The following is a 22,023-nucleotide window of genomic DNA, read 5'->3' as shown; positions in this document are numbered from 1 at the left end:
CTTTTGCCTCCTGACCATACCTACATAACAAGCGTTGCAACGCCTCACCCACGCCTATTTACTCATCGCGAACCGCCACATCCATCTAGAGACTCGCAAATCGCGTCACGAAAGCAAGCAGTTCCTCGAGCGCAAACTTACTGTTGTTTTCCGCGCAACAAACAAAAAGAAAACAAACCATTTGCAGCAATGCCGCGCGAAGGCACTCGCTCTGCGACTGGAAACTCCAGGCCGCGCGTCTTCCAAACCGTCGACACAGCTCCCACGATTACGCGCAAAAAGCCAGCGACTGCCAGGACGAAGAAGGCATCCACCGCCGGCGCTGGCCCTGTGACCAAGGCAAAGACAAAGGCCAAGGTCGCGACAGCCCCCAAGTCCGGTGGGGTTACCAAGAAGAAGGCCGCTCCCAAGAAGGCTACGGCCGGCTCCAAGGTAAGCTGCGCTCTGTGTGATGTGGGCCCCATGCGACAGATTTCCCTGCGGAAGCTGTTTAACGAGATAAAGGAGTTACGCGTTGAGGCTCTGCGTCGTTGTTATGATGGCTCTAACGTTCCCCATGATTTGACGTGTAGGTAAAGGCTGCAGTGAACAAGGTCGAGGCCAAGGTCAAGGGCAAGACCGCCCCCAAAGACAAGGTGTGAAGAGTCAAACTGGTACCTGCGATGGATGTCAGCCAGAGATAGCTCATTGGTCTTTGTTTTTGAGTGAGCCAGTATTTGCTATATTCGACCGAATGTGCAAGGTTTCTGTTATAGAGTGTGGAGGACGTTTTATATTAGGAGCCACGTAGCTGCTCTGTCATTTTCTTCTCTGGCTTGATACCTGTGTCCTAATTGTGTTGAGCCAAGCGTTATCTCTTTTTTGCTTCTTATTCTGCGTTGAGTCTTGTCGGACTTGTTGATAAAGCTTTGCCTCATTGTACATCTGGCAAATTTATTCTGTAACTAGTTCTAGATATGCAATCGATTTTGATATCTCTGAACAGGATCTCAACATGGGCAAAGTTAGGGATTCGGCCAACAGTTAGCACTGCACCGCTGCTGGACATATATCACACGAATACGCATCAGCCTAGTATCTTTCGAAATATGACTGGATAACGAGATACTGGATCTGATCGGCTATGCGTTTGTAATCGGTGAGACAATTGGCCATGCTTAGATGTTGATAATCTGTAGGTTAGTCATATTGACATGGCCTCTCATGGTACTTCACGGATCCAGGGGCTTTCTTTTGACCCGGAATAATTTTATACTTTACTGCAAGAACCTTACTCCGTCTGAAAATATTGGATCAATCTCAGTAGCCGCAGGAGAAGAGTATTCGAGAAGCAACGCGGGCAGTATCGGCTGGGCGACTCTGAAGACGAAGCCAGAATCTGCGGTGATTCTACGGCCTGGACAAACTTGCCGCAGGAGGTTCAGTTCCTTGATGACGAAGGAAAATGGACATGATATCGTGAGTATATGCTGTACCTGGATTAGCCCAAAAGTTGGTACTTTTGACAGCCCAGATAGATGTGTCGCCCCGCTGTCCCTTGCTTCCCACTAGGACGGACTTAACTCGGATGATGACGTTCGTCCGACAATCTGTACCACAGAAGAGGGAGAAGCTCCGAAAACCCGGCTCGGGGCTACACTCACTGCTCCTGGCCGGGCGGCTAGTATGTGCACGGCCAAAAACTCAACGAAGACAAGCTGCTTTGGGTCGTGAGGTATCGATACCAACCACTTGTTGCAACTCATACAGAAGCTAGTGCCCCTGAATTGCTGGCGGCTTCCTTGCTGTGAGTACTCTCTCAAGTTTTGTGTGGTTGTACAACGGCCAGAATACTCCCCTTTATTTGTCATGTTGGATAAGCCAGACTGGGAGGGTTATGGTGGGACTACTCGATGAATCGATTTAAGCATAGGCAGACGGAAACGTTTAAATAGCTGGTTCCTCACCCTAGTCCTTTCCCGCCATATGGGGTTAATGGCCACCTTGATTTTACCGCTTTGGTTACCTAGAGGTACTTGCCCACCTCCTTATCTACCTGATTGCCTGCTTACCTACCTAAGTCTCCACCTACCATTGCCATCGTTGAGGGTCAAACATGCCTTTGACTTTCAACCCACGAGACTGGCAGCGTCAGATTAAAAACGAGATGTTTCGCTGTTCTACCAATCCCCAAAGTATACAGCTAGACCGTCTCAATGAGGCATTGGCCTCTGATGCTTTATGGTAAGAGTTTTATGACTTTCTTATCACCAAACCAAGGACCCTGGAAATGTGGTTGACTCCATCGTGAATACCAGGTGGGCAAAAGAGCTACCTAAGGACGCACTGCAGGCGATGGTGCAAAACAGCCTTTGCTTTGGACTATACAAAGTTTCCGAGGTCCATAGCCAAGGTAAATACTGCATGGTCCTTTCTCTGTAGAAGCCTTTTCTAGATGTATAACCCAGCTGACCAATTGATATGCAGATCAGACTGGAGAGCTCACAATGATCGGGCTGTCTAGGGTCATCACTGATCATGTAACCTTTGGCTGGCTGACTGATGTCTACGTTCTCGAGGAACATCAGAGAAAGGGGCTCGCGAGGTTCATGATGGAGTGTCTGGACGAGGTCCTCAATGACCTCCCACATCTGCGGCGCCTGCTGATCTTGAGCCGAGACGACGGTGCAATGAGAATATACAGAAGTGCACTGTCCGCAAAAGACTGGCAGCCTCCAGAGGGCACAAAGTTTCTGGCAAAGGTGGGTTCTTCCAAGAAGCCGGCTTTCGCCGAACCAAGTATCGTTGGAAATCAGACATGAATAATGTTGGTTGCGTTGTGCAAGTCGTGGGGGCAAAAGGATCAGAAAAGACAAAGGAAACAAAGGAGACAGAGGAGATACATCGCGAAAGACAGCAAATTGTTGAGAAGGTACTCAAGTAAGAATGCATTGCTCGTATTATATCGTATTATGGGTCTATGCTTTGACACCGGTCTTCCCATAAGCTCCACCGGCTAGCTTTCTCATCTCTAGTGCGCGCTTGTATGGAGGAGCAGTAGGCGGCTGCACGGGGTCCAACGAGACGTGGTTTTCTGGCAGCTGATATGATGCATCCGAGTCGTACGACGAAAGGTCTCCACACGCAATGAACGGAGCTATCCAACGAACGTCTTGTTTAGGTTCCTTGGGCGTCAAGTCCTCCAGCTCAACCTCGATTAGCTTGCTCTGTTGACCGGGAGCAGCACCAGTCTTGGCGCCGGGAGATTGACTCCATGTGCCACTGCTCCAGTCCTGCATCAGGGTATCCGCTATTATGGGCGCGGACTGCTCCCTAGACTGAACCATCTGCGGAAGACGGTAGCCTACGCCCAAGGGCTCGTCCAGGCTTGCCTTGAAGCCGGCCGGGGGTTGGAAGTTGAGGCAGACAATGAAGGCTTCGACACTGCTTGCCCTGGAGGACCGGGGCTTGGCCACGATGACCTTCTCGAAGAAGACCTTGAGCTGCGCGTAGAGCACATCCACATTGCGGCCCCGGAAAATCTTGGCGACAAACTTGCCGCCGGGCTTGAGGACGCAGAGCGCGAGGTTCAGCGCGGCAAAGAGCAGCTGCGACTGCACGTATATGTCCAGGTCGTGGAGCCCCGTCACGTCGGGCGCACCATCGCTCAGAACCAAGTCCACTGGGTGCGAGGCCTGTTGACTCATCGTCTTGGGGTCGTAGCCTGGATCGAGCGCCTTGAGCAGCAGTGGCACCGTTGCGGGGTGTGTAATGTCTGCCCTCAACGTGACGATACCGGGCAGGGGGCTGATGGGTTGAAGGTCGATGGACACAATCTTGACGTCCTTGCGCGGTTTCAATTCCGCATCCGTCACTGACGGGTCTCCTTGGCCATCAACAACAGGCTCTTGACCTTGTCCATCGAATATGTGGAGCATCTGCCTCCGAAATTTGGCCTCATCGTCCTGCCATGCTGTCCTGCCGAATTTCTCGCCCTTGATCAGGACCCTGGAGAGAACTTGTGACCAACTTCCTGGAGCAGCACACAAGTCGACTACGCGAGTGACATTGGCAAACAAGTCAAACTCTGGTTGTCTTGGGTGTTAGTGGGTGCGCACTGGCCGGCTTGATGGTCATGAAGCAAGGGTGGAGTGTATGGTGGCGTGGCTGGGGGACATACATACCCTCATCGAGCTGCAGAAGCTTGAATGCGCTTCTAGCCCTCCAGCCTTGCTCCTTGGCAAGCCGGTAGTAGGCATCGCGCTTATCCTTGGAAGACTTTCCCATGCTTTGATTAGGTAGTGAGACGATACAGTATGGGAACGGCAGGAGTGCGACCTGGTAGTTATGAGGGCCTGCAAACTATCGGGCACGCACCCAATTCGCTAAGTGGGATGAATTGCTTGGCAGGAAATTTCGATGCCCCTGATGACTCGCTTCCATACAGAAAGCCGCCAGCCATAATTACTACACAGTGCCGACCCCAGCCCTGGTGGCCGGTGTGGCGTAGGGCTGAATTAAGATGCGGTCTGTGCCAACTCCCACCACCCTTTGGTGGCTTAGTGCCATTGCACGCCGCCAAAATTTTCCTTCCATCATGGTGGAGATCAAATGTCGGGTTCGTCCCCTCATCCAAGCAGTAGAGACCAGCCGCGTCCAGCCTTTCGCGCTGCCTCATTGACGCGCCACAAAGTCCAACATGACGACCGATACTACCAAACAGAAGCGCAAGCTCGATTCCAAGCAAAACACGTCACCAAAACGCAGAAAGGTCCAGGCCAATGGCAAAGCGCAACCTAAAGCCAAGAAGCCCAAGAGAGTAGTGGCTGCCGACTCGCTGTCATGGCGCTCAGTGGAAATCCCCGAGCTGTTTGACGATGCCGAAGGCTTCTTTGGATTGGAGGAAGTGGAGGGCGTAGACGTTATTCGGGATGGGGGTATGGTCAAGTTTGTGAGTGCTCTGCCCCTCCTCGACGTGCAGCAGAGAACCCATGTGTATCGACGTGCTAACACAGGTGATTCCAAGGTTACTGCTGCCCCCGCAGCCGAAAAAGAGGACGAAGGCGACGACTTTAGCGGCTTCGACGACAACCCCGAGTCCACATCCCTTGTAGCTGCCGAGGAAGCAAAGTCCGAAGAACCTGCAAAACCTCAGTCCCAAAAGAAGCAGCAAACCAAGCAGCCCAAGTCGGAAACAAAAGAGAAAAAAGAGAAGCCAGCAAAGGCGAAGAAAAACGAGAAGCAAACTAGCAAAACCGATGACGATGACCTAGCCACAGGCTCTTTCGCAGCACTAGCAGAGATTGACGAGACAGACGAGGGCGCAGACGTGTCGGAATGGGAACCTTTGGGGCTTTCAGAGGAGATCATGTCCTCGATAGCCAAACTCAAGTTTGCAAAACCCACTGCGATCCAGGCTGCAACGATACCCGAAATCCTGGCTGGTCATGATGTAGTCGGCAAGGCCTCGACCGGATCTGGCAAAACATTAGCATTCGGCATACCAATTGTGGAGAAGTGGCTGTCTATCAACGCAAGCACGCAGTCTAAGCGCGTCGCTGAGGGCGAGACCAAGACTCCCATTGCATTGGTGCTCTCCCCGACAAGAGAACTTGCGCACCAGTTGACGGATCACATCAAGAACCTCTGCGCTGGACTGGCGACTTCCCCATACGTGTGCTCTGTTACGGGTGGTTTATCCGTTCACAAGCAGCAAAGGCAGCTGGAAAAGGCAGACATTGTGGTGGGAACACCAGGTCGTCTTTGGGAAGTCTTGAGCTCGAGCACGAAACTCATCCAAGCATTCAGGGGCATCAAGTTTCTGGTGGTGGACGAAGCGGACCGTCTTCTATCGGAGGGTCACTTCAAGGATGCCAAGGACATCTTTGAAGGCCTTGACAAAGTAGAGACCGACGACGATGGCATCATCAGGGGTGGCAAGGCCAGACAGACGCTTGTTTTCTCGGCGACCTTCAACAAAGGCCTGCAGCAAAAATTGGCCGGCAAGGGTAGATTTGATCTGGCTACCGATTCGCAGTCAATGGAATATCTGCTCAAGAAGCTCAAGTTCCGAGAAGAAATACCCAAGTTCATTGACGTTAATCCGGTATCCCAGATGGCTGAAGGGTTGAAGGAGGGAATTGTTGAATGCGGTGCAATGGAGAAGGTAACTACCCAGAATGGAAGCCCCGTACAACGTGGATAACAATTTGTCTAACATTCACGCTAGGATCTCTACCTCTACTCGCTTCTTCTTATGCACCCAACACAGAGGACCCTCGTCTTCACAAACTCCATCAGCTCAGTGCGTCGGTTGACTCCCATGCTCCAACAATTGACGCTACCTGTCATTGCGCTCCATTCCCAGATGATCCAAAAAGCACGGTTACGGTCCGTCGAGCGTTTTACTTCCTCAAAGCCCGGTTCCGCCTCTATTCTGATTGCCACGGATGTGGCCGCTCGAGGTCTGGATATTCGCGGCATAGATGTGGTTATCCACTACCACGTGCCACGCACAGCAGACGCCTATGTTCACAGATCTGGACGCACAGCCCGTGCTGATAGTTCCGGATTGAGCATACTCATCTGCGCGCCCGAGGAGGTGACGCCGACGAGGCGACTGGTAGCCAAAGTGCACGCTTCGGCCGCCGCCAAGGGGAAGAAGAAGGGGTCAGCGGGCGGCGTTTTTGTGCACTCCGTGGAGCTCGACCGGAGACTGGTCAGCAAGCTCCGCGAGCGGGTCCAGCTGGCCAAGCAGATTGCCGACTCGACGCTCGCCAAGGAAAAGATCGGGAAGGAGGACAACTGGATGCAAAAGGCAGCCGAGGAACTGGGAGTCGAGTACGACAGTGAAGATCTCGAAAAGGCTAGCAACTGGAGCGGTCGCGGCAGTGGACGCAAGAGCAAGCAGAAGGAGGCCAAAGAGATGAGCAAGGCAGAGGTCGCCAGTCTGAAGGCGCAGCTGAAACAGTTGTTGTCCAAGAGGATCAACTCGGGTGTCAACGAGCGCTATATCGCCAACGGCAACGTGGACATTGATGGACTTCTCAGTGGGGCCAAGGGAGACTTTTTGGGCAAGGTCGAGGGGCTTGGTGTGAGCCCTTTGCTTGCGACGGACTGATCTGTGTCAACATGGATGCTAATGTAGACGACTGTATATAATTGATACTCATAGATCATATTGCACCACAAAATCAGGCTTTGTGGCTGAGTGCTATGTTTCAGGACATTTTCCACCACAGACTGGTTCACTGACTGTATGAAACTAGATCGCGGTCGCTTCTCAGCCTGTTCGCCCGAAATGTTTGTTTCATGTCCATAAAAACTCGAAACTGACAGGCTCAGCGACTGGCCTTGGGCTATGCTTGATGTTTCTAGGGTCGCGGCGTCTCCAAACATCCATCGTATACTCCGACCAAGATGACCTCCTGCCAAAGCTCGTCGGCAATGATTCCTTTTCACCTGCGCCACAGTACCTTGAGCCAACCACCGACGTCGCAGTCGTCTTGACGTCGAACCTGTAGAAGCACTCCATGCAGCGATAGCACGAGGTTATGGCCCCGGCCGACTCCTCGAACTCTCGGTATTTGCTCTGGCCATGACAATTCCAGCACTGCTTGTACTGCGGCCGCTTGAGCGTGTCCGAAGCCCCCTCCAAGTCCTGCCCCTGATCCGAGTCGCGACCACGACAGAGGGCCAGCGCCGCGGTCGCCGCGCAATCCTCCTCTCCAGTCGCCAGCGAGTCAAGTGCCACTTGTTCCGACAGCAGCCTCCACAGCCGATGGCCAATCTCCTCGGCCAGCACGGGGATGCGGATGAGGCGCGTGCAGGACCGCGTGCCCTGCCTCTCGGGCAGCTTCCCGAACTCTCGGATGCGGGCCATGGGCATCTCGCACTCGATGACGGCGGCGTGCTCGGCCGCCTCGCCCCAGTTGTCGCGCACGAAGCATCGGAGGTATTCGCAGGCCTCCCAAATGGCAAATTCCTCGGCCGGGGCGGCGGGCGAGGCTGGCTTGGGTTGAGTTGGTTCGCCCTGCCAGAAGCATGCTTGTGGTTTCTGGGCATCTTGAGCTTCTGGGGCATGTTTGATGGCAGTTTTCGGTTGTCTTGTTTGAAGAAAAGGCTCTGTGAATGTTGCTGTTTTCGCTCTCGGGGCTGTCGCGGTCCTGGAACGGAGTCTGCCAAGAGTAATGGTGGTTGACTCTGGTGCAGCGCTCAGGTGACATTGTATGGGTGCGAGAAGCTAAAGTTGGAAATATTTAGTACATGACAGCTATTTCAAGACTTGTCGGGACTTGGGTATACGTGCAGATCCGAGTATGGGGATGTAAACTCTACCATTGTGACGACAGAAATCAAGTGCTTGCGTTACAGAGAGACGATTCTGGGCTGAATATATGGCAGTAGTCTGTGCTGGATAATCGCCGGGGTGTGACTAAAGATTGGCGGGAGTATATCTCAAATCTGCTAGTGGTATGACTGCGGACATGACCTAGACTCCTGCGAGTATAGGTATCATATACTCCAAAAGTCTGAAAGTGAATCCTACCAGCGGCCGGCGCCGACTTTCCCCCTTTTACCTTGGAGAATTTCTTGACGCCGGTTGCCTATATCGACCACTGACGAGTTACCCCCGATTTGCGTTCTACTATTGACCATCATTCTGAGATGCTGAGCCGGCAGTATTGTTCCGCAGGTGTAGGGACTAACAAACAGGACACCCGGGGCCGGCCGGCCGAGCTGTTTCCACCCCTCATTCCTGAACTCTAGACGTCATTACGAGAAGCGCGGTGAAAAGGATGGGAGTTGGACTGCATGAACAGCAAACGCCATGGTGACTCAAAGACGCCCGAGATCCAATGGAATCCTCCAGGCGGGAGGTTAAATGAAACTAGTTCCATACAGCATGTCAATCACTGCTGCGTTGATGGAACTTTCGGGGAAAAGCTCGCTCATGAGCCGGGAGTTGACTGCAGGATGGTACCGGGGCCATCTGGCAACACCGCTCAATGATTGATATTTTGGATGGCGGCAGAGGCCGGTCTGGAGAATCCGCAGGCAGAAGAGAACATCTCATGCCCTTCTGACGACATGGTTGTAGTTGGCTTTTTGCGGTGAGCCGGGAGTCACCTTGCAGATTGGGTAGAGCATAGGACAAAGAAAGTGGCAGAGAGTGGTTCACGGATTGGCAAACGTTCCGAGCCAATCAATCTCCCCAGGAGAAATCATCTTGCATACTTTACCTAGGGAAGTTAGCCAGCAGCCTTTTGACATGGCGAGGTCTGCTGAGATGGTGGGGGATAGTTGATGCGAAAGACGACTCTATTGCTGGGAAAACATGATATGCTGAAGATGCCAGGCTTGAGGGGCGGTCCAGGAAGAATGGCGCGGAGACATACAGAAGCTTGTTCGACTGTATTTTCGAGGCGTTTTTGGCAGAAGACCAATAAAGATGTTGATAGTACACGCAGATGCTGTTGCAGGCTATATTTACCAAAGTCACTGGAATGAGTCATTGACGGGAGCTTCCGTTTTTGACGGTGTTTTTTAGTGCAACAGATGCACCTCAAATGATGCTCCACGCCGACTTCCTAGACATCCTCTGAGAGCTTTGGACAGTTCGAACAATCCAGAGTAGGACGTCAACCGAAAAGGAACAGGATAGTCGGCTTGATTGTGAACGTCGAATCCAGCGAGCTCTTCAAATCCGTTAGAATCAGACAGATCCCAAACGTTCTGGAATTTGCGGGTTGGAGCAGCGGATACCTTGCGGTTCATAACCGGGATTGGGGAAAGCGCCCCAAAGGACAGGGAATTTTAACCATGAGTCGGGTAACAAATTAGCGCCGGGAGCCTGGAAGCAGGCGCATCGCAGGGATTAGACATTAAGTGCTTTTTTTCGCCTGAAATGTCCCCGCCATCACCCTTCAATCATTTTTTCAGTCAACCTGCAAAGTCTATTAACGACCACCACATCTTGAAAAAGAAAAAAAATACGGCCGTAGCATCTAGGACCAGATCTAATGCATCAAGATACGATCCATGCAGACTTGTGCAAAAGCAAGACATCACCTGTATCGACTGGTTCGAGGACGCGACAGCACAATGTGGAGTCCCCACTGTCATTTTTGACATTTTTTTGCTCGTCCCCGACATAAACGCAACTGCGGCTGCCTCGAACCAGTCCGTATGGACAGAACTGGACCTCCGGAGTCCTCATCCCTCAAAAATGACCCGTCAGTTCGTCGCCGGAGACTGAAACCTCCAGGTCATCAGGTTGCGGAGGCACTAAGGCCCAAGGGCGCCCCGCGTCCTCCCCACCAAACATGCCCTCTTTGATCCGCCCCCGGGGGATCGCCGTGGCGCTCGAACTTCTCGGGCCCGGCTGATGATATCGTGTTTGTACGGCTATTGTCAGACACTCAAGTCGACCGTGTTCGGGACCCAACTCGGGGTGTAGAATCGCCAATTCAACCATGACTCCCTTCGACTCGTTGGGGATGGGTGTATGGGCGACCCGTTTATTGTTTACGAGCGTCGGGTCAGAAAGCTTCTGTGCAGCGGAGACTTTCAGCTCTGCACAGATGGCTCGTATGTCTCGGGTTGGTTGAGTTAATCGAGCATTCACGGCGGATGCCTTCCGCAGCTCGAAAAGCACTTGGATAGGGTAAGGAATGCCTAAGAACGTGTTGAGCCAAAAACCTCAGCTGATAGTCCGCTTCGAGGGAACGAGACTATCACGCCTAACCACAACTACTAGAGCAAGACGGCCAAGATCGGGAAATCAAGAGGATTTCTTTACGAGGCCTTCCATGCCTGCATTTGCCACTAATTGGTTATCCTGCAGCCGATTGTCAATAAACATGTACACAATATAAGGCGTCTAGGATCCTTACCAATAGGCTACTGGGCACCATCTTTGAAGCAATGTTGGCCACACCGGCCATTTGTCCCCTCCAGATCCGCCCAGAGACGCCTCCCAGGATGTCGTCGACCACCTTTTTGGCAAACTCGTCGGCCGGGGTCCGCTTGATGCCATCCCTGCCGCTGGTAAGCTTCCGAATGGCATCCTCGACCGACTTGACCTTGTAGGGCGAACCATCAGGCAGCTCGGTGCGGGACGCGGCGGCCGTGATGTTGGTGTCGACGGCGCCCACGACCAGCGACACGACGCGAACGCCCAGGGGCCGCATCTCGAGCCGCAGGGTCTCGCTCAGCATCTCGACGGCGGCCTTGCTGGCCTCGTAGACGCCCTTCCACGGCATGTTCACGTGGCCGAGGATGGAGCAGACGTTGACGACGCAGCCGGCGGCGGCGATGAGCAGCGGCGCAAAGGCCTGGGTGACGCGCAGGACGCCAAAGACGTTCACGTCAAAGAGGGACCTCGTCGTCTCGAGGTCCGTCTCCAGCAGGGGCGCGATGTGCTGCACGCCCGAGTTGTTGATGAGGTGGTTGAGGTTTCCGGTCGCGCGCACGGCGGCGACGGCGGCGTCGATGGTGGATTGGTCGGTGACGTCGAGGCGGAGGAGCGCGACGTTGGGCAGGTCTTTGAGGTGGTCCATCTTGGAGAGGGTGCGGGCGGTGGCGAAGACGCGCAGGCCGCGGCGCTGGAACTCGAGGGCCAGCTCGGAGCCGATGCCGCCGGCGCTGCAGCCTGTGATGAGGACTGATTGGGTGGGAGTTTTGGTGGCCATATTTGGGGCTTTTTTTGATTGATATCAAGGTGTACGACCGTAGTGGGAATCCATGACGCAATATCAACGGACAGGGATGAGCATACCCTCTGACATTGTTGCACAAGCCTTGAAGGATCACCGTAGTCACTTTAAAGTATCTAATGGAACCAATTTAACCCACTTATTGACAGGGCTGTAAACCAACGTCATAGTTTTTTTTTTTTTTTTTTTTTTAGTTTTAGTTTTTTTTTTTTCCAACTTGGCAGCGGCCAACCAAGACATTGTTTGGTGTGGTTCAGTCAGCACCAACAGTGCTGTACTTGGGAGTCGACACATCTAGATAGGGCTGCGATTGTGTTGGAGACCCAGCTTTCGTCATGTGAAGAGAGAGGTGAAGTTTTTATCGGCCTCATACGCCGGTCGGTTCTATTTTGGCTGCGAATCGTCCACGCCTTTGGGGTGACTGATGAGCTCATTGTATGTAATCCTGAGCCGGAATTTGGATTTTACGCAGGGAAAATAAATGCCCACAAAATGATATTTCATCTATAAAATAAACCCAAAACTCCCTTGCCAATTGTGAACGCTCGCTAACCATGCCTGTCTCGAGAAATGCTGCAGAAAAGAATAACCAAGGGGGGAAAAAAAGAGCCCGAATCGTCCGCCACGCCGGCAAGCTTGATGCCACCAAAGCTGGTCGGATGGCCTAGACGTCAAACACCACCAGCGGCACCATGCGACGGCGCAGGGTCTTGGTCCCGCTCTTCAAGCTGGCCGTCGAACCCGTCCTCCTGAGCTGGCCCTCGGTGGGCCTCCTTGTCAACCCGGCGGCCGGGCCTGGTGCCGGCACGCTGGCGCCCGACGTCTTGCCCTGGCTGGTCGGAGGGTTCTGCTGTGGGATTCCGGCCTTGCCCTTTTCGGCTTTCCTCAAGTCTTGGGTCCCCGCCGAGCCGGCCGAGCCGGAGCTGACCACGGACTGGGTTCGCCCGCGGTCGTTGGTCGGGCTCACGGAGCCGCCCGAGGACGGAGGGCGTCCGCTCTGGGAGTTGGTCCTGGTGAGGCCGGTGGTGCCGACCGAGGTGGGATTGCGTCCGTCGGGGGAAGTGCTCCTGCTGGGGCTGCCTTGGGCGCTGCCTGCGGGGGAGGTTTTGGGGCTTCTGTTTATCACGTCCTCGATTATGTCCGTGGTTTGGTCGAGAAGCTTCTCCAACTCCCCGCAATAGACTTGCGCAGCCGGGATGGCCTGGGAAGTTGTTTGAGTTAGTGGATACTGAGTGGCGTCGGCTACGAGGGCGGCAAGGTAAGGTTTTTGTATATCAACAATCCTTTTCCGAAACCCCAGAGCGACCTTGTTATTTTTTTCAGCCTCCAAGATCTGTTCAATATTTTCCTCTATAAGCTTGGTTTTCATATCGATCACGCTGGTGAGACGGTCCATCTGAAAAGTAATTGAAAAAAAAGAGGTTAGCATCTGTAATAACGGATCTAGATGCCTAGTGACTGGCAGAACCAAAAAGTACCAAAGAGGGGGGGTTGGTTAATCATCTTACCATGGATTTTCCAATGGTGTGCTGTTGGTTATCGTTTGCTATCTTCATCGCCTGATCTATAGAAGCCTTGTCAAGACTGTATTTGGCCGAGGCGATCCTATACTGGCCTTTGGTGAATTCGAGAGTGCTCGCGGCGACCGTGTAAGACTTGTAGGCAACGACCCCAACCACACAGGCTACGCAAACGGCCGCGCCTGAGGTAACCACCGTGCCCACATTCATCCGCGCCTCGAGCTGATGTTTGGGTTCCGGCTCGCGTACGGGTGCCGAAACGACCGAACCCGCCATCAAAGGTAGCAAGAAGTGGTTGAAGCGCATTGTTGGTTCGTCAAAGTGTCGATACGTGAATAATAAGCGTATTTTTCTTCTTCTTGTCTTGTTCTTGTTGTGGGGTTTGTATTTGTATTGTCTGGTTTGTTCTGTACAGATGGAAGCATCAAATCTCGTCCAACTTGGGTCGTACACGGTCCTTTTTAACAACAACCACTGCTTGCTTCCTACAGCTATAACAATTTGGCGTATTGTCCCTGACAGATGGTAAAATTAGAGATTACTACAGCCATCCAAGAATATTCACATTAAGCGAGTCTGACTACACGGTTGTTTCGTGATAGTATGTATGCTGGTACGGTCTAGCTCAAGGCTACAATTACCGATTTGACGACGCTGCGCCTGCTTGCGCCCGGCCGGCTAAGAAATCAACCCTGGGAATAGTTGGCTACCTTGGGCAAGGTAAATAAATGTAGCTTGAGCTGTTAGGCTGCAATGGCCCATGCCAAGCCCCTCTGACGGCTATTAATGGCAGTGGGGTTGTCAGGAACAAAGGGGGCCACAAGACCGGATGACTTGCACAGGAAATGGGGGGGTCCCACAAGCCAAAACCACCTAAATTTATCTCCAACTAGACTAACCTAGAACTAGACTTGAACTAGACCTACAACTGGTCTCGGTATAGCTTACTCCTATCTCAGCCTCTTTTGGTACCTTCAACTTACTCGACATTACTGCTCCCCCTTTAGAGATTCCACGTGGCGCTCGCGCCCGCGTTTACTGGCCGCCCGAACCTCCACTTCCACCTCGTGGCATATGGCCTGCAGCTCGTCGCAGACCCTCTGCTGGCCTCGCACTCTTGGCCCGTCGGAGCGCATCGCAAACACGCCGTACTCCCCCTCGGCCGCCAGCTGCTCGCCCCTCAGATCGCAAAGCCGCAGCGGCAGGCTTTGCACCAGTGCGTTGTCGGGCTCCTCCGCCTCGATGCTCTTGGCCATTGTGGAGATGGAATTTAGATGGTTTTGCGTGGCCGATTCGAGAAGCCAGACCTGTTTTGATTTTTAATTTCTTTTTCTCAGCAGCAAAATTTCCCAAGCCTACACACAGCCACCCCAACCCGGGGTATTTGCTGGATTTTTCTTTTTTTTTACCTGCATGGCGCCGGCGGATAGGTTGGTGTCGACCATGTTCCCCACCATCCAGCTAATCAAGGTAGCCCCGAGAGCAATCATGAGTGCAAACAAAAGCAGGATGGGATTGTTGTCGTCCTCATGGGAAGCCGCTCGGTACAAAAGCGCGATCGAGATGGATGCTGGGACAAAGGCGGCCAGAGATAGAAAATATAGGGAAAAGTTGTGCGAGGGTGGAGGTGGCCCCGATGATTCGGGAAACAGGCCGGGATGTGGAATGTTGGACATGTTGACTGTCCGTTGTTTTGTCTGTTTGTTTTTATTTTGCGATTTTATTGTTGCTCGTTTCGAGTGTTTATTCGATTTTGGGCAAATGAAAATTGGCGATATTGTTACTCGGAAACGCGATCACGAATCGGCCTCAATTATGAGTGGCCCCGAAAAAACAGGGTTACAATTCTCGCGACGGCGAGGGAACGGTGGCAGCGAGGTGCATTTGATAACGTGAGCCTGAGGTGGAGCCGGGGAGCGAGGCGACGAACAACCATTGGCCCAACCTGGAATCTCGCTTGGCCTGACTGGTTTGCTTTTGCTTCCCTACCGAGGGGAAAGCGGACGGAATCTCGCTTGGCCTGGCTGGTTTGCTTTGCTTCCCTACCTAGGGGAAAGCAGACGGATCCCGTATGCTCTGCTCCATGGGTACAGTCACATGTAGCGGAAAACCCATATAATTTTCTCCCCTGAGATGTCCAAGACAGTTTGAAATTTTCCACAGCCAGGTGGCACCTGCCTCTTTACCTCTCCCAACAAGGCATCCCATCACGCTTCCTCAGTTTCGTGAGCCAAAACTGCTTAGGGAATAACCTCCAAGCATTTGTGCTTACGAGCTTTTGCTGTTTTTTTTGTTTTTTTTTCCACAATTACGCCGCGAATTCCCCTCGAAGCCGGGGGTCACATCTCAGTCCGCCCAGCCCGTGAGAAAAGCCAAGTCTCACCCGCCTAAATACTAGAACCTAGTCTGTGTCTAGTATAAATGGGCCGGACCGCATGTTCGCAGCCCTGTCCCCCGAAAGAAGGATACCGAAAGAACGAAACTCGGCGGTAAGGAGCGGGGCGGCGCTATGGGGGTCTGCAAACGGCCATCATGGCCGACTCGGCGAGAAGTCGGACTATGCAGAGTAAACAAACATTAATGGTAATGGTAATAGACGACGACCTTGACCGTGGTAAGCAGCCAAGGGCGTATCTGCGAGGTGGTAATGCGGCACGGGAGGGCCTCACTGGCAAAAAAAAAGAGGAGAAAGCTCGCTCAGAGACTGGAAAAGGGCTGTATAGAAGCAAGTATAAAGACGGCGAGATATTTGCACTCTCGAGAAGATTATGCCCCCCGTCTCCTCCATCGCCACAACCAGCTTCTTCATTCTCACGCAACCTTGTAAACATGCACTTCTCCTCGCTGCTCCTGGGCCTCGCGGCCACCGCGTCTGCCATCGACATCCGTGGCCACGCCCTGGACAGCTGCAACGGGAGCTACAGGGCCTGCACCAACATCAACCCGCGGGTGTGCTGCATTTTTAGCGAGTCTGCCTCCAGCGGCAGGGTCAGCGTGGATGTGGTGGCCGTACGTGGAATCCCCCTTTTTTTTCTGTTTCTTCATCCTATTTCTTTTTCTCTCCACGAAAAGCCATCAATAATGTAACAAAGAAAAAAAGAAAAAAAAACACTGACATGTTTTCCAAACCCTCTACAGATCCCAACCAACTGGCGCATCTCAGCCCAGAGCTGGACGGGCGGCGCCTGCAGGTTCATCGGAACCCTAGGCTCCAGCGGCGGCAGCCGCTCCATCTGCCTGCCATACACAAACCGCGGCGATCGCACGGGGGGCCATTACTGGTTCAACAGCCTGAAGCGCTCCGTCGACGATTCGTGCCCCGCCGAGCAGCCGGGCGGCGGCAAGTGCGATGCCGGCGTCCAGCCCGATGTCATTGGACTCGCCGACGGTACCGAGTACAGCATTGCCGGCTTGTCGGCCGACAAGGTTGAGGAGATTGTAAGTTTTTTTGTTGTTGTTGTTGTTGTGCTCCTCTGCCATTGGCTGCTGTCACTTGAAACATACAGGCTGATTGCTTCTTGTCTGCTTTTACAGGAAAAGATTGCCGACTCCGGTGCCGGTGCCGAAGCCATGCCCGCCGAGTTCCAGGTCCTCCGCCGCTCGATCGAGGCCTGAGGGTTGGGTCTGTATGAGTTCCGTTGATGAAACCAGGCCTTTTCTTGTGGCACTCGGGGAAGTATTGCTATCCTGGAACCTAATAGTTAGCTCCTGGGCAGGTTTGGTGATAGAAATATCAAGTGTAGGTGGGACGATGAGGAAGCAGTCCGTGTTTTGTTGGCTTGAGACAATTGTCAGGATGGAGTGATGGATCGATTGGGGTTGCAGTGACGGAGCACTGCCTTCAAGGTCAAAAAACTCTAGCCTAGTCCAGAATATAATTGGTCGAATGCTAGTTGCTAGTAGTACAATTGTCAGCTTATATACCAAGGATTTCACTGATAATTTCCCTGGCGAAACTGGCTGGCGATCAAGATTATGGACAAGCTGTGCGTTGCTGCATGGCACTATGAGCTGGAAAAGATTAGTAAACTCGTCTCTCCGATTCCTGTAGACGGTTTCATCGCTGAGATCGACTGCTAGATAAAAATAAATCGTGATAAGAAAAAGTATTGCAATATTCGAGATACAGCGAATAAATTTCAGTCAAGTGACTTGTGACAATGATGAGGATAGGGGGAGGGGGGAAAGGCTTACACCGATGCCAGCAATATCCGGATTTTGATCCATCATTGACTTGTTATAGACGCGGCCCATGGTCCAGCAGTCACAGCCGAGGGTCTTGATCGGATCCTCTATTTCAATCAAGCTCTTGGACCAGGACCAATTTTCCAGAGTTAGCCAAATGAAGATGCTGTTTGGTGGTGATGGGGAACCCCTTTTGTCGCCGCCAGTAGTAGACGGTGTACCAGACTTTTGAACAACAAGATCAAGATATCATTTTGGAGATGAGTGACCATAAAGAGTCAGAAATAGGTTGAGATGGGGAAGTAATGAGGGTCGTAGCCGTGCTGACGAGTGGTGTGGTTACATCTGAGGTAAAGGAAAATCCCAAAGCCAAATTCTTAATGCCTCGCATTTGTTGGCATAATCAGGCCACATGCCGGGTTATATATTGAGCGCCCCCATACACATGCTCAGCCGCTAGCCTCCAACACGATCCATCGGCAACTACGAACGACAAGCTCAATATTGATAAGATATCTAACAAGGCGGGTATCGCAAGCTTATGATGTATGCCGAACATGCTTACTATGGCATTTAATCCCCGCGACGTCTAATAACACATCTACTATGCCTGGCACGGAATTAATGCTATAATGATTTCAAACTCATATTCTTGCTTGTGTCGAACTAAATATCTAAAAAAAGTCTAAAAGGGCACATCTCCTATCCAAAGTCTCGCAACAGCCTGGCACAAGTCCAAATATCACAATCTAAATCCGGAAGCCTGTGGGATCCCCACACATCTAAACATGGCGGTACCAAAAGAAAAAAAAAAGAAAAAAAGGAAAAAGCAACAATACCAACAGGCTTCAAGCTGTGTTCGTCTATCGGCCGCCACGCCGACCGCTCAGAAAAACCCACCGGGCGGCAGGACGTTGGGATCCGTCGGGCGAGGCGGCCGCTGTGGGGGCTGCGCCGGGCCCGTTGGCCCCTTGGGCGGCGGCGGCGGTGCATTCCCCTCGGTCCCGGGGAGCGGAGTCGGCGGCAGCGGCTTTTTGCTCGGGATGCTCAGCGGCTTCGGTATCGGCGAGTTCTCGGCCGTGTCCACCATCGGCGGGAGTGCGACCGGGTTCTTTGGGAACGGCGGCATCGGCAGCGCCTTGTTGAGGTCCGGCTTTGCGGTCTGTGTGCGCTGCAGCGGCGCAGGTCCCGCCGCCTGCTGCTGCTGCTGCTTGGGCTGCGATGGCGCCACGGGTGCCGTTGCCGAACGCTGCAGTGGTGTAATCGCGTTTGATGACGATGATGGTGGTGGGGATTTCGGGGCCGGGGCCGTCGTCACCTTTTGCTTGCCCGCTGCCTTGTTTGTACCACCCGCCCTTTTGCGCAAAGGGGCCACGTCTTCTAGGTCTTGGTTGTCGAGACCGTCCGCCCCGTTTTGCCGTGCCTCGAGGGCCAGCACCGACGCGTCCAGCGAGCCAAGTCCGTCCCCGGTTCCTGCTTCGGCGTATCCAAGCCCACGTTCCGCACCAAAGGTGGGAAGTGCCGCCGCATACGGCAGGAGCGGGAGGAGAATGAGCAGCTGCTTAAGCTGGAGCATGATTGTCAGTTTCAAGGTAGGCGTAAGGGCTGAAGGGGAGAAGGGGTGTTGTAAGGAGTTGTGCTATTGGATGGCTTTTTTGGTAGATGATGGAGTCAGATAATGTAGAGCTGTGTGTAGTGTCTGGTGTAGGTGTATACTGATTGGCGAGAAGTAGGTTTGTAAGTGCGGTTATTGTTTGTCTTTGTAGCTTTGTTCAGATTTGTTTGTCTGTGCTGGTGATGTCCTGTGTTTGTTTGCTCTCCCGTCCATCTTTCTGCGAGTCCCTTCTGGGCTTTAAGTAGATATCAATCTCCAGAGAAGCGCGCCTGGATGAATTCTGCCTTGGCTGCCATCACAGTAAACATTTGTCTTTGGAGCAAAGGAAGCCTGCCTTGAGTGTGGTAACGATCGCATCAAAAGCCGGAAGCTCGGACTTGGAGACAAAATCATGATTATCGTGGGTCGTCAGTACACTGAAACAGAGACAAGTAAAACAAGAGAAGACGCACCAAGCCACACCTCCAAAAAAAGAGTCATCAGCCGCAGTTGATGCCTGGATGGTCGAAGGAAATATCACCCGTGTGGGAAACCGAAGCTTATCAAAGTCCGACCCGAGCTGGGCGATGATATCTTGACGACCAGCCGTATTACAAATACGAAGCCAAGGCCCACTTACCTACCATTTAACAACAGTACCGAGGGGCCCACCGGCACTTACAGTGGAGGTGCGCTTTCCGACGTAACGCAGTTCACCTATTGCGAACATATTGTCTCGCCTTGGCCAGTCTTTCAGTTTGAGAGGGACCTACATAGATGATCTTTATTCGTTGTTAGCGCTCCACTCTCGTCATGTTTTAATTTTTCTCATTTTGTGCTCAAGGAACGGGGTGTTTTTTTTTTTTTTTTTTTTTTTTTTAAAAAAAAAAAAAAAAAAGAACGAACGCCGCACTTACCCCACCTACTTTAACTTATACAAGGGTATCTGCCAACAGGTTACATTGTCACTGATCCCTGTCTGAATATTAAAAAGGGGGGTGGGGATAATGACAAGCAGCTTACACTCTACTATAGTAACTCATCAGGTCGCAGCGACAAAACATCTCGATCAATCCCTGCACATCCTATGAGAACCGTCAGGTTGGTGGCGCAGCCACAACTAAGTCATCCTCGACTGCTCCCAATTGATGGTTATATTCCCTAGAGTGATGTCGACCTGTGTAAAGTAAATCTCGCCGGTATCAGGATGGAAGATACTCTGGGTGTATGGATATCCTCCTTGAATCCTCCGGGACCGGGTTTCTGCCGCGTGACAAGGGGCTGTTGTGTGATGCGCCGCCAACTTTTTGATGATCTGGGACAACTGACCACTTATAGAAGCTCTACATGTCAGTGTTAAAGAGTCTCATGCTTCTCGGAGTGTGCTGCCATGTATCGGGCTTATGTAAATGCCTATAAATCTGATCTCCAACTTTCCTCTACCCGAACGCCCTGGGGACTGGGAATTCAATGTTCGGCAAAGATTCTCTAGCAACTCGCATACCCAGCGCCTCCTCGGTCTGACGTAATCCAAGTGGCCGGCTGCGACAAAGAGAATTCATGATACTCAAACTTGGCGATTCCACTTCCTTCGGACAAATTTTGGGTTCTTGTCGACAATTATTTCCCCTGGGCTTGGCAATTTTAAGCTGTTCGACACAGTCTAACTGGGAGAAGGAAGTGTGGCAAAAGCCAAACCCTGTCATGCTGCATGTTGCGGCGTGGCCAGTGGGACCAGTACATGGGAAGCATCCGGCAGTCGGAAAACATTAACCCCTGGCTTATTTGGTTGGTGTTCAGTCATCCCGGGGCAAGCGGCTCAGAACCCGAGCGAGATAAAACAAAAAGAAACGGGCTGTCGTGGGAAAGGGGAAGTGGTCATGTGAAGATGGACTGATTGAGAAAAGAAAAACTTGAAGATTTGCAGCGTCCAGACCGTTGTGGCTGGCGTCGGGCTTGCTGTACGTGACTGATAAAGGTACACATTGTTGTCAACCCCGCAGATCAAATACTAGGTCTAGTTCTAGAACTGTTCTAGTCTGAAACTAGGGCCTGCATACAAAGGAGACTTCCAAGGCACCGATGCAAACAAAGTCACGAGCATTGCTTGCAAAAGGGTAAAAATTAAGTACGCAATATTTCTATGTCCTGAATGAATTTATAGCTCTTCAAAAAACCAAATGGAAACTGTCTTGAACGCTCAATACTACCCGTACTGTGTGTTCTATCCTTGATCTTTGGGGCTGCACAACGCAGAGACTGGAATCCAAGTTTGCTTTGAGAGGAGGCGTTAATTAGAGCACGGACAAAGATCAATAAAGTAGACCAAAAGTGACGCTGGTGCCGGTAAAACAAATTCGAATATCCATCCGCCTTCATGCTCTCTATTCGCCAGTGGCGGCAGGAAATGGGCGTCGGAGCATCAGCCTCAGATGGCGGATTGGCGCACCTTCATTGGAGGAGAGCTTCGGTCGATGACGCCAACATGGTCATTTGCATTTGAAGAGAATCCATTTCACCAGTGATGAGGATTGTTGTGTGAGTCGGCTGCCTCCCCGGCGAATAGAAAAAAGTCCCTATTTCGTCACCTCACCATCGCCAAGCATGTCGGCCATTTTGCACATCCCTCAGACCTAGGTCTAGAACCCGTCTCCAGCGCCTGCTCCACGTTCCGGCAAGCTGGTCCTGGGCCGTACCGTACCAATCTCGCAGGAGAATCTCTTGGCGTCGGTGGCAGTGCAATTGTATTTGCCTTGTTGATGTGTCCCGCCAGCTTTTGGTCGTCAACAACAACGGGGAGGCCTTCAACCAGTAATGTGGTGTTGTGCCGCACACTTCAGCTTTTTCTGCCCTGAGGCTGCCAAGAGTACTGCTTTTTTTTGTTTCATCGTATGAGTTCGTTTTGTCCAAGATCGCCGTGCTTTCGCGATCTAGAAAAAAAAAAGGTTCCGAGGAGGGGCAGTGCAGTGCTTAAAAGACCGACCGTCTGCCCATCCCCCTTACGCGTCTCTTGCCTACTTATCCCATC

At 52.3% G+C, this 22,023-nt stretch overlaps 12 protein-coding genes across 12 annotated transcripts; 4 read left to right on the top strand and 8 right to left on the bottom strand.

The window, feature by feature from the left end:
- Positions 1–189: 189 nt before the first annotated feature.
- MGG_00556 (uncharacterized protein) lies at positions 190–641 on the top strand (the record flags this gene model as incomplete). Its single annotated transcript, XM_003718445.1, has 2 exons — positions 190–432; positions 573–641. The coding sequence occupies 2 exons, from the start codon at positions 190–192 to the stop codon at positions 639–641; spliced, it is 312 nt and encodes a 103-aa protein (XP_003718493.1).
- Positions 642–1,256: 615 nt separating this feature from the next.
- Positions 1,257–1,850, bottom strand: MGG_17428 (uncharacterized protein; the record flags this gene model as incomplete). Its single annotated transcript, XM_003718444.1, has 2 exons — positions 1,257–1,427; positions 1,644–1,850. 2 exons carry the CDS (start codon positions 1,848–1,850, stop codon positions 1,257–1,259), a joined length of 378 nt encoding a protein of 125 aa, XP_003718492.1.
- A 245-nt stretch (positions 1,851–2,095) lies between these two features.
- Positions 2,096–2,801, top strand: MGG_14672 (uncharacterized protein; the record flags this gene model as incomplete). The annotated part of the gene is made up of 3 exons (XM_003718443.1): positions 2,096–2,223; positions 2,298–2,392; positions 2,467–2,801. 3 exons carry the CDS (start codon positions 2,096–2,098, stop codon positions 2,799–2,801), a joined length of 558 nt encoding a protein of 185 aa, XP_003718491.1.
- Positions 2,802–2,874: 73 nt separating this feature from the next.
- On the bottom strand, positions 2,875–4,398 carry MGG_00559 (tRNA (uridine-2'-O-)-methyltransferase TRM7). The gene is made up of 2 exons (XM_003718442.1): positions 4,164–4,398; positions 2,875–4,066 (listed from the first exon to the last, which is right to left on the bottom strand). The coding sequence occupies exons 1-2, from the start codon at positions 4,264–4,266 to the stop codon at positions 2,958–2,960; spliced, it is 1,212 nt and encodes a 403-aa protein (XP_003718490.1). The 5' UTR covers positions 4,267–4,398; the 3' UTR covers positions 2,875–2,957.
- A 163-nt stretch (positions 4,399–4,561) lies between these two features.
- On the top strand, positions 4,562–7,294 carry MGG_00560 (ATP-dependent RNA helicase MAK5). Its single transcript, XM_003718441.1, has 3 exons — positions 4,562–4,930; positions 5,006–6,145; positions 6,209–7,294. The coding sequence occupies exons 1-3, from the start codon at positions 4,679–4,681 to the stop codon at positions 7,097–7,099; spliced, it is 2,283 nt and encodes a 760-aa protein (XP_003718489.1). The 5' UTR covers positions 4,562–4,678; the 3' UTR covers positions 7,100–7,294.
- MGG_00561 (uncharacterized protein) lies at positions 7,139–8,359 on the bottom strand. The gene is made up of 2 exons (XM_003718440.1): positions 8,317–8,359; positions 7,139–8,221 (listed from the first exon to the last, which is right to left on the bottom strand). The coding sequence occupies exons 1-2, from the start codon at positions 8,317–8,319 to the stop codon at positions 7,289–7,291; spliced, it is 936 nt and encodes a 311-aa protein (XP_003718488.1). The 5' UTR covers positions 8,320–8,359; the 3' UTR covers positions 7,139–7,288.
- A 1,370-nt stretch (positions 8,360–9,729) lies between these two features.
- MGG_00562 (NADPH-dependent 1-acyldihydroxyacetone phosphate reductase) lies at positions 9,730–11,743 on the bottom strand. The gene is made up of 2 exons (XM_003718439.1): positions 10,875–11,743; positions 9,730–10,819 (listed from the first exon to the last, which is right to left on the bottom strand). Exons 1-2 carry the CDS (start codon positions 11,670–11,672, stop codon positions 10,763–10,765), a joined length of 855 nt encoding a protein of 284 aa, XP_003718487.1. The 5' UTR covers positions 11,673–11,743; the 3' UTR covers positions 9,730–10,762.
- A 617-nt stretch (positions 11,744–12,360) lies between these two features.
- MGG_00563 (uncharacterized protein) lies at positions 12,361–13,522 on the bottom strand (the record flags this gene model as incomplete). The annotated part of the gene is made up of 2 exons (XM_003718438.1): positions 12,361–13,092; positions 13,205–13,522. 2 exons carry the CDS (start codon positions 13,520–13,522, stop codon positions 12,361–12,363), a joined length of 1,050 nt encoding a protein of 349 aa, XP_003718486.1.
- A 683-nt stretch (positions 13,523–14,205) lies between these two features.
- On the bottom strand, positions 14,206–14,892 carry MGG_00564 (uncharacterized protein; the record flags this gene model as incomplete). Its single annotated transcript, XM_003718437.1, has 2 exons — positions 14,206–14,523; positions 14,626–14,892. 2 exons carry the CDS (start codon positions 14,890–14,892, stop codon positions 14,206–14,208), a joined length of 585 nt encoding a protein of 194 aa, XP_003718485.1.
- A 1,153-nt stretch (positions 14,893–16,045) lies between these two features.
- Positions 16,046–16,831, top strand: MGG_00565 (uncharacterized protein; the record flags this gene model as incomplete). Its single annotated transcript, XM_003718436.1, has 3 exons — positions 16,046–16,225; positions 16,355–16,654; positions 16,751–16,831. The coding sequence occupies 3 exons, from the start codon at positions 16,046–16,048 to the stop codon at positions 16,829–16,831; spliced, it is 561 nt and encodes a 186-aa protein (XP_003718484.1).
- A 228-nt stretch (positions 16,832–17,059) lies between these two features.
- MGG_17427 (uncharacterized protein) lies at positions 17,060–17,470 on the bottom strand (the record flags this gene model as incomplete). The annotated part of the gene is made up of 2 exons (XM_003718435.1): positions 17,060–17,227; positions 17,411–17,470. Coding segments are annotated over 2 exons (228 nt in total), but the record flags the coding sequence as incomplete, so codon positions are not given.
- A 780-nt stretch (positions 17,471–18,250) lies between these two features.
- MGG_17426 (uncharacterized protein) lies at positions 18,251–19,324 on the bottom strand. Its single transcript, XM_003718434.1, has one exon. The coding sequence runs from the start codon at positions 18,975–18,977 to the stop codon at positions 18,288–18,290; it is 690 nt and encodes a 229-aa protein (XP_003718482.1). The 5' UTR covers positions 18,978–19,324; the 3' UTR covers positions 18,251–18,287.
- Between the last annotated feature and the right edge of the window lie 2,699 nt (positions 19,325–22,023).

This window comes from Pyricularia oryzae, chromosome 5 (genome assembly GCF_000002495.2).
Source record: "Pyricularia oryzae 70-15 chromosome 5, whole genome shotgun sequence".
Classification (NCBI taxonomy): domain Eukaryota; kingdom Fungi; phylum Ascomycota; class Sordariomycetes; order Magnaporthales; family Pyriculariaceae; genus Pyricularia; species Pyricularia oryzae.
Note: the sequence above shows the minus strand (reverse complement) of the source record. Positions and strands in the feature narration are given on the sequence as shown.